Source organism: Pterocles gutturalis, unplaced genomic scaffold (genome assembly GCF_000699245.1).
Source record: "Pterocles gutturalis isolate BGI_N339 unplaced genomic scaffold, ASM69924v1 scaffold27860, whole genome shotgun sequence".
NCBI classification, from domain to species: Eukaryota; Metazoa; Chordata; class Aves; order Pterocliformes; family Pteroclidae; genus Pterocles; species Pterocles gutturalis.
In genome coordinates this window covers 49,819-59,464 of record NW_010146683.1, presented here as the reverse complement: position 1 = coordinate 59,464, position 9,646 = coordinate 49,819, and the positions used below count along the sequence as shown (strand labels likewise).

Sequence of the window (9,646 nt, the reverse complement as noted above, 5' to 3'; positions counted from 1 at the left end):
GGCAGAACTTTAACATTTTTGAAAACTGGGTATGTGACAACACTGGAAACAGTGCTCCTCATCCATGAAACCAAATTAAATGTGTGCAGCTGTCACTTAAATTACCTTGCTTTGCACAGCCAGCCGTGTCAGTGTTTCAGGGCTAGCCACAAGGAGTGAAGTGAAAGCAGGTTCCTTGTATTCATTCAGTCCTTAATTTATCAGCCAAGTTTAGCCGTGAATACACTACAATTAATTACTTCTTTAGTATCCAAAATGTATTATTGAGTTAAAAGATGCTTAAAGTTGAATATGAAAAAAATTTGAAGCCTATGCAAAATACTTTATTGATTCAACAGGAATCAATATACCTATAAATCCAGCTTTGAGTTTGGTTCAAGCTTGATGGAGCGATTCATCAAAAAAATGCTACCGCATTAGTTCAGACATACCCAAACTTACAGAATTTATAATAATTACTGGTAAGTAACTGAGAGTTCATTCTTTAGGATGAATCATGATGCTGAATCCCAGGACCAGGGAAACTTTTGTCAAAAATACAGTTTAGAGGCACAGCATATTTAGTTATGGTTGAGAATTCTTAAATCTGGAATGAATAAAATCTGAAGTCATATAAGCCCATGATGACCTGCTGAAGAAGGCTCCTATCTTTCCTCAAATCACCACCCTCATTTCAGCATTATCTGGGGAGAAAGTCATTCCCCAGCGCATCGAAACTAGTATACTCCAAGTGTCACGTTTGGTTACCAATTCCTTTTCCTATCTAGAAAACAAGTTGCTACAGCAAAAAAGGTTTAAACAAGAGCCCTTGTTTTAAATGGTAATCTTTTGTCCTGATGGACACATCTTTTTAAATTATAAAAATAGTTTTCTGGGCAGCAAGAGGACATTCTTCTTCCATGCTCCTTCTCACATGAGGCAGAGCCCTCCCCCACGAATTAGACATTTGATCCAAAGTGGCTCCATATGGGACCAGCGCAGCCATCTGTGCTTCATGCTCCAGGAATTACAAACACTTCTGGAAATGCACAAAAGGCCACCTGAGATGACCCAATATACCATGTCAACAGTTGAACTTACTAAATTGTGGACATGGTGTTGCCAGCTCCAGAGGAAGAATTCCTTCTCTACCTTCTTGTCCAACAAACCGGGTTTGACAGGCTTATTATGGTTTGTGTAGTGCATGGACACAGGTTCCCTTCAGGACTGTGCTTGATGTGCTTTGCCTTCCACAAGCAGGCTGAACCCTAAATAGCTTTGTGGCAGCTCATCTGAAACCAGAAACAACAGAAATACAGCAAGCAAGAACAAAGCAAGGACACCATCCCACCCCCACCCAAACCCTCTCCAAAACCACTCAAAAATCCAACCAACATATGGATGAGTCCACATAATTCTTCCCCAACTTTCCCATTCCTTGGTTTGGTTCTGAGCTTGCTCCGGTTCTTGCAGGAAGGGCAGTTAAAAAGGCATCACCTCAGGCACTTGTGTGCCAGAAAGCACAGCGCAATCATGTGAGGGCTCCCACAGAAAACTGAGTCTAAAAAGTTCACGACTAAATCTAATCCGACTGCATCAGAAGCAGCCTCTTGCAGAGGTACTGCAGTCGTCACCTGCTGGTCAGAGATTACCTGTTTTCTAGGCCTAGTTCAGGAACACCTCAGCCAGTGGAAAGCTGACAGGGATCCAAGGTAAACAACCAAATACAATTGCTTTGTACTTAAAAAGATTAAAAAGACACAAAATAGGTTATTTCTTAAACTTGGGTTTTTCAAGAGTCAGTCTTGAAAACAGGCATTATTTTTCCACAAAAAGGCTACATTACAATCAAAATCTTAATTAAAATAAAGGCATTTTAACATATTAGATTATAAATATTACAGAATAGCGCTCTTAAGTCTCACATTTGACCTAACTTCTTTATGAACAAAGTTATTTGTTATGGTACTAAGTTAACTATTTAAAAACAGTTCCATGGTTATAACACAAAATGCACAATTAGGAAAAATACAGACGTACTGTCGTACTTCCTTAGGACAATTTTATTCCAGTACTTTTTTCCTCTGGACAGAGGAAGCTATTGTCAGCGAGCACACAACAGCTTTTTCAGAACAGAAAAAGTTACCAGCGTGCACAGAAGTTGCATCAAGAACAGGGGCTCTACACAATGCCCAGGGCCTGTTGAGAAACACATACCCTTTATATGCTGGGGATTAAAGAGCACAACCATCTGGGCAGCTTTCAGGGTAAATGAGCCAATGCTATCCTGCACGCCAATTTGCACAATTGATAAAAAAGCTTATTATACATCTGTCTCAGTAATGGCTGATGTTACGGTTTTAGCAACACTCTCCTGTTTTCATGATTATTTCAAGTTTTATACTTGCACAATACACTTATTTCTGTGGGTACAACCAGCATTGCTACACACTATATAAATGCTTTTCTTGCTTTATTATATAAAATGGAGATTTAAAGGATAATGGCACTAAACTGACACTTTTTACATTGTTTTTAATTCCTTCTTCCAACTTTTTACAAGATTCACTATTGCAGAAGCCAAAAGGTGAAGGATTAAAAGAAGTCTTCACATAAAACCTCTAAGGATTGATATTTAATGAACTGTGAGATGTAAATCAATGCACAACAGCACAGTTTAAGCTTAAAATACTAGGATAACATTTATATTAAAAATAATTCACCTACAGATAATACAGTCTAGTGTTTATTGTATGTTATGGGAGGTACACTTGAATTTCAAAAATTTAAAACATATAAAAAGTGGTTAAGGGCTAACATTTTATCAACATGTGATAAATGTGTAAGAATGTTTATTATACAGCAGGGTACAATGGTAGTGTTAATGCCAAGAGGGCACCACAGAAGTTAGTTTAAAAAAAATTTCCACTATGCTTTATACAAACAACACCACTTGCTGTTGTTTAAGAATATCGGGAGAGGATCGTTGTCTGAAGGATAAGCAGTCCTATAACATTTTTAATGTTAAGATAGTGTCATAGTACGTAGATTGGTGCATGTTTCAAAATAAAACTAGAAATGCGTAATTACTTCACAGAAATGCACATCCAATATTTGTTTTCAATAAGAACAATAGGTACAAGATTATAACTCTCCCTATATGAAATAATTTACACACAGATGAAAGCTACACTATCTAAAATAATCACTAAATACATTTTTCTTCTGTGAAATAAACAAGCAATTTTTGTTTTGCATGATCAATATCAAAAAACATATAGCAGAAGTAGTATTTTTTAAACATAACTGATGCTCTAAAGTAAAAAAAAAAAAAAAAAAAAAAAAAAAAAGAGGAAAAAAAAGATTTTCCATGAATGTGCAACCTAAAATCAACCAAGCTTATATTGTAGTACAACCATATTAAGAAACCACTGATCAGAAATACAACTTTATGGAAAAAGTTTATGATCCACAAAACTGTTCATCAGGCTGTAAAGTAAAATAGCTCCACAGTTTACAGATAAAATTGAGGCCACATAGATGCGTGCTATGTCTTATCTCCAGTAAGTAGACACTTAGGCAGAGCATGTGACACTTTGTTTGTAGACAGCATGGTATGCATTTCTCAGCAAGACATAAGGGAAACAAGACTCCAAGAGATCCATTGTCAGGAACGGAGACTCCTGCACGATCTGAAAAATGCCAGAAACACAAGGTTTTGCAGAACACCTTCTACTGCCTGCTGCTGCTAATCTACATCATGGAGATAATTCTGGTCTACACCACAACACCACTCATGTACTTTGCAGCAAAAAGAAATAATATAAAATTTAAACACTGGGGAGAAACACATTGCTATGAACTCACCACTTCGTAAAGTGAGTCATTTAGCTTTCTTGTATATATATATAGTCATACAGCACTCCTGCCACTTTCAAAAGATACAGCACACAGAAAGGAAAACCTCTGAGCAGAGAGGATCCCCCCCCCTCTGAACAGTGCTTCTTTCATGTGAAATTTCATTTTAATATTTTATGTACTAAATGATCAATGGAAATGATCCGAACAATGTGATACAATGTTCTCGGCAACAAAGGATGATGGTTAAAGTATGTGTGTGTGTGAGAGAAAAAGTCATTTCTGACATTAGAATGCCAGGCAGAAAGACATTAAAAAAAAAAAAATCCACTGGGTGGTGAGCTACAGCACACAAGGGGACACCCAAAACCCCCTTGTTGAATGATGCAATGTGGAGCCTATTCCTTAAGTTAATAACACATAAAATAGCCAAAAGCTTACCATGTCTAGTAGTAGGTAAACAGATTCTCTGTTCCTTGTAGTAGTTTTGTCTGTCTCCTGGCCAATCTTCAGTAGGCTAGACGATGCAAGCTACATAAAAAAGTGTTTCAAAACAACAAATAAAACAATGCATTGACAGACCTGCTATTTTGCTATACACACACACATACACACACACAGAGAAAACCTTTCTGAAGAAATCAATACCCTACCAAATAGACACTGTGGTGTACTAAACTACAAAGGAAGTACGTAATTCTGAACACATGAACCACCACTGGGCTTCAGTCTCAGTGAGCCATTTTTGTTTATTTCTAGCAGGGTTTAATATGCAATATGTGCTACTTTAATACACAAAGTGAATTAATGTATTGCAAAGAACTTTTGGTTGTAATCACTGGTTGACCATTATAAAGTCTACTGAAATTAATGACAAAACTTCCACGGGATCAGGATCTTACTTCCTGTCCTTCCCAAAACGCATATAAACTTACCACATTTTGGTAAGACTTAAAGTGATTGGAGTTTTTATTGTTTGAAGTTGTAGCATTTTGCAATACAAGGACAGATTTTTACTTTCTAAACTATATTTTAATTTGAAGAAATGTAAATGGAAATGAATAACATTTTATCAGACCTTGAGCAACCCTACAATACTAGTTTTAAAAGATATCCTAGAGACTTGTAACGTACTTGGATATTAACAAGCTCAGGATGACAGAATGCAGTAAAATACTTAATTTGCAGATGCATTGATAACCTATGTTTTCATGCCTTATAGAAATTTGAAAAAACACCTCTTTTCAACTTTCAGATATACAATCATCATTTATGCCTTCACACCAAGTGATGGCCATGAGCCTAAACTACGTATTTACCAGAAATGGATTTTAACTTAACATTTGTTAACTTTAAAATCCAAATCAAGATTCCTCTTGAACAAATTCTATCATTAATCAATTTGTAATATAAAGTGAATGTACATACTTCAAATAATCTTAGCACATACTCATCAGTATTAAATACCCTAGTAAGTTTTTTCAGTATTTAATTAACTTTGACAGGAAAGCAGATCATCCCCAGCAGTACATTTTCTTCTCAAAATAAATGTTTTTCTTTCAGACTAACACTAAATGTTATATAAAAGGTGTTAGAGAAGAAAGATTATCAAAATATCTGAACCACCAAGTCATGGTCTGGGCAGTAAAAGCAGCGGTCTGAAAACAGTTCGTAAGCAGTGAAAAAATGTAAACCTCATACCAAAAGTGTTTTTATCACATAAAGCTATACTGGTTTCCTTCACTTGTCAAATGCATGCAACTTGACACAACCATTTCTCTTTCATCCTTTACAGCCAGCAGTTGCATTAAACAAGGTCAATGGCCAAAAGTTTCTTCTGTTCTACAAAATGCAATGAACTTCCAGAACTGCAAGATCCCTTTTAAGAAAAAAAAAAAATTGTTTCTGTACACTTCTAGTTACAGAAAGTTTTCCCACACCCATAAGTGTGTAGGGCATCTAAAATAAGGGGAGGAAGAGATATTTTTTCATATTTCAAGGCCAAAGAGCAAAAATCAAGAATCACTCAAAATCAGTAGTATTTTTTAAAAATTCAAGTGAAGCTGCTGTTTTAGCCTTTAGTTTCCCTTCAAGTATCGGCTAATTAAGAGACATTTTAAAAATTCTATTTCTACTTGGGCAGTACACCAAAATGTATTTAAAATGCATCACCACCACCTAAGGGCTTTTGAATTTTTTCTAAGTATCACTAAGGATTTCAGAAGCTTTGATCTTCAACCTAGTCTGAAGCATATGAATTCCTCTCCCTAAATATCCCTGTAACATACCTCTGCAGACAGTTACTGTTTCAGAAGGGCAGACGTGTCAAAAGGTACGACTCAAAAGCCACTCTGGAGTTACCTTCTTTGAAAAAGTAAGATAAACTAAAGACTCCAACACATCATGGGAAAAGTCTGCTAGGCAGAATCTTGATTTTATATGCATTGTGCATTTCTTTTTCCAGTCACAGGCCTCACAATATAAAAGATGGTATGTGCTAAAATACTAAACATTATACTGAAAAAAAATAAAATTGTGACACCTGTACTGATTTCCTACTGTTACTTTTCAACATCACACACAACTGACAACTGCTAAAGGACTACTGCTTAATTTAATCTACATCTAGACTTGTATTAGCAATATACTTTTCTCTCTTGTGCATCAAAACCAGGTTTATATGAAATCAATTGCACTGCATCCCAAATTAACATTACATTTTCCATCTGAATTTGAAAATATTCCCAAAGTCAATAGATATTTTTCTTCTTAAGATACAAATTTTAACCTATTGCTAGACTTCAAAAAGTCAACTTAGCCACACCTGATTTTCTCCTAATCAAAATCAACCCTGTATTATACAATAACTTGAGGTTCTCTGCAATCTATAACTACAGGAAAATAAGTAACGTTACAAGCATTATGAAGCAATATTGCTACTGGAATAAATGTTGATTAACCAATACTCATCCATACTAACCTAAATCTTTATAGTATGCCCTTGTGATTTAAATTACTCATGGCTGATTGCTGCTGTAAAGGTAACTCCTGCAATAACCAGCACAATGCTAACTTAATGACAGCGCAGCGCAAGCTAGACTACATATAAAAACAGACTGAGGGGCATTAGGGGGTGAGAGTTGCCCTCTTTTTAGAGGAGCAAGCTCTAGAAAGGAAGTTATACATACAGCCAAAAATTCTTTAAGACGGTCTTCAATGCTTCCCTTGTGGATGGTAAATAAAGCTGCAGCAATCTGGTTGATAGCTTTTGCCAAGCAGTGAATGTTGTTGCAATGGCCTAAACAAAAACATAGACAAATTACCTCAGCATCATGTTTGAAAATGACACTATTCTTTGGAAAATATCACCAAAGACTAAACAAACTTGTCACAATGCAACTTTTAGCATCGTACACAATAGGAGCAAAGTACTAGTACTTTGAACTGGGCATCCAGAAAGCCACCAGAAGGACGGATCTCCCTTCTGAACGCCGTAATGGGCATAACAACCTGACAAAGATCCCTGGGGCTCTTAGAAATAAGGACAAATAATACACTGGAAGTTTATTTGGCTTCTACAAAACTTGAGAGCATTACCACTTGACTAGGCTAAGCAGGACTTTTTCAAGCTAGTTGCCTATTTTTCTCCCCTCTGTGTAAATGACCAAGTCGTGATGCCCAGACAGCATTCCCCCAACAGATCTAGAGAACTCAAAAACAACACTGTTAAATTGCTAATTGCTGTGCATAACATCTTGCCCAAAATTCACGCAGGCTTCAGAGGCCTGGAAGGTGCTTAAATCACACCAGTTTTCAAAGAGAGCAGAAGTAGTGCTTCTCAGTAAGCCTGATCTCTCTCCTAGGCAAATTAAGTCAAATCTACAACTTTAAAATAAAATTAAGAGACACCTGGGCAAACAGCTTGGGAAAGTGCCAGCATATGAAAAGGAGGAGATCTTTGAAGGAGTTAAGCAGCATACAAGGATGCAAACACTACTGATTCTTACCCATTCTTTTTGACCACTGCTGAGCACTGAGCGTATCATTTCATTCAGTCATCTATCATAACTCCAAGATCATGCCTGAATAGCGAGGTCAGCTAGACCACAGTGACCACATCACTCCATGTGAGAAAAATTAATATTTTTTCCCCATGCATATCACTATTCTTGCTTAAAAGGAATTCTGTCATTTTATTGCAAAATTTACTCAGTCTCATAACATTTACCTGCAGCTCTTTACTCCTTTAATATCCTCAATAACTTCACATGATAAGAAAATTTTCTCACCTCACTCTTCACCCTCCTCCTGGGTGGTCTATAAATATCCTGACTAGTAGGTCCCAGCAAAGATCCCCCCCAAACTGTTCCTCCTACTCTGTCTCCTATTTTTTGATTAAATATTGCTGCATGAATATCCTAGTCCAAAAAAAGAAAAGATCACCACTTCCCTTGAACATCAGTCAAGAACATCTGTTTTGCTGATTTAAGTTTGTATTTGTTTTTTGAGTGGCTTGATTTTTTGAAGTGACTTCATTTTTACATCACAGACACTACAGAAAAAGCATCAGCAAGGGAATTCAGCTGACAAAATTGTTGCCTTCCAACCTGTGACAGGCTTTGAGTATTTGGAAAAAGCTATGTCTCTGCAGGTCAGTGTTCTGTTCTAGCCTCTAGATGACAAATTAGTCCTCCAACCTGCTATCTGAATAGCAGTTCAGATTTCTTACTGGGAACAAAAGTAAAAGGTCTGTTAGAGTCTGAGCCTTTATCTGGAGCTAGTGGAAAAAACAGGCTTGATCTTGAAGTAGGCAGAGAGAACGCAGACATAGCTAAAGCTGTCCAAGGACTGTCTGTATTTGGGAGGTATGTCTTGCCAGATTAGAAAGCTGAAACTCCTTCAAATCTGTGACTTGTTGATGGATAAATTCAGGATTTGTCCAGGGAATTTATTTCATAAAAAGGCAGCATTTATTAAGTTCTCATTCTGGAAAGATCATCTATATTAAGTGCCTAAAGCCAGATGTTCTACAATAAAGGCAAAACACAAGAAAAAAGTAATATTATGCAAGGAAGGCAGGACTGACAAGGTCTATTCTGTTTGTTCAGTTATTTTTGTAGAGTGAACATATTTTATATATTCCTTTTGCCAGACTCTTTTCCTCTCAATAAAAAAGAGCCCACTCAGTAAAGAATTACATAATACAGAGGCCACATCTCATAAAATCAGTAGCAACTCCTAATACGGGCTTGAGTTCTCAATGGAACTTCTCTCCAGCCAGTTTTGAGATCTTATTAACTGTACTTACTTTAAGAACCCACTTTGAAACAGGCTTTGTCTGACTTCATGTTAAGAGTTACTGAATGTAAATGAAATCGCCAAAACTGGAACATTTAAGCTACATGATATAACACGGGCAGAATGCGGAATTATCTGCTGTTAGACCCTGAGGACTAAAGAGGGTCCTTGAGAGAGAGGGGAGTTTGGGGAAGAAAAACTTTATGAGCTCTAACCTGCTGGAGAACCTCCAGCTACCCTGACCACATTCTGAGAAATAAATTTGCAGAGGGGTGAATGTGAAAATATAATCAGCGTTAAAAACTTTTAGAACTGTCCCTCTGGCAAGTAGTGTAAGTTTTGAGACTCTGTAGTAGGTAGGATGCTTTCAGAGGAGAAACTGGTAGCACGAGGTGCTTCCACGGGGTTTCTTTTACAAAACTGCAAACAACTAGTATTTAAGAGATGTGGTCTTAAACACACATAAGCAAGTTCATTTGGACTGAGTTACAAGAACCAACCTGACTGTCCT

At 36.8% G+C, this 9,646-nt stretch overlaps 1 protein-coding gene across 1 annotated transcript in view; it reads right to left on the bottom strand.

Annotated features, from left to right (window-relative positions):
* Positions 1 to 2,494: 2,494 nt before the first annotated feature.
* Positions 2,495 to 9,646, bottom strand: part of NCKAP1 (NCK-associated protein 1) — a gene marked incomplete at its 5' end in the record, with an annotated part of 49,886 nt that continues 42,734 nt past the window's right edge. Inside the window, 3 exons of the mRNA XM_010085841.1 lie at positions 2,495 to 3,671; positions 4,279 to 4,368; positions 7,026 to 7,135. Coding sequence (XP_010084143.1) covers positions 3,555 to 3,671; positions 4,279 to 4,368; positions 7,026 to 7,135 — 317 coding nt within the window. The remainder of the gene's footprint in view (positions 3,672 to 4,278; positions 4,369 to 7,025; positions 7,136 to 9,646) is intronic.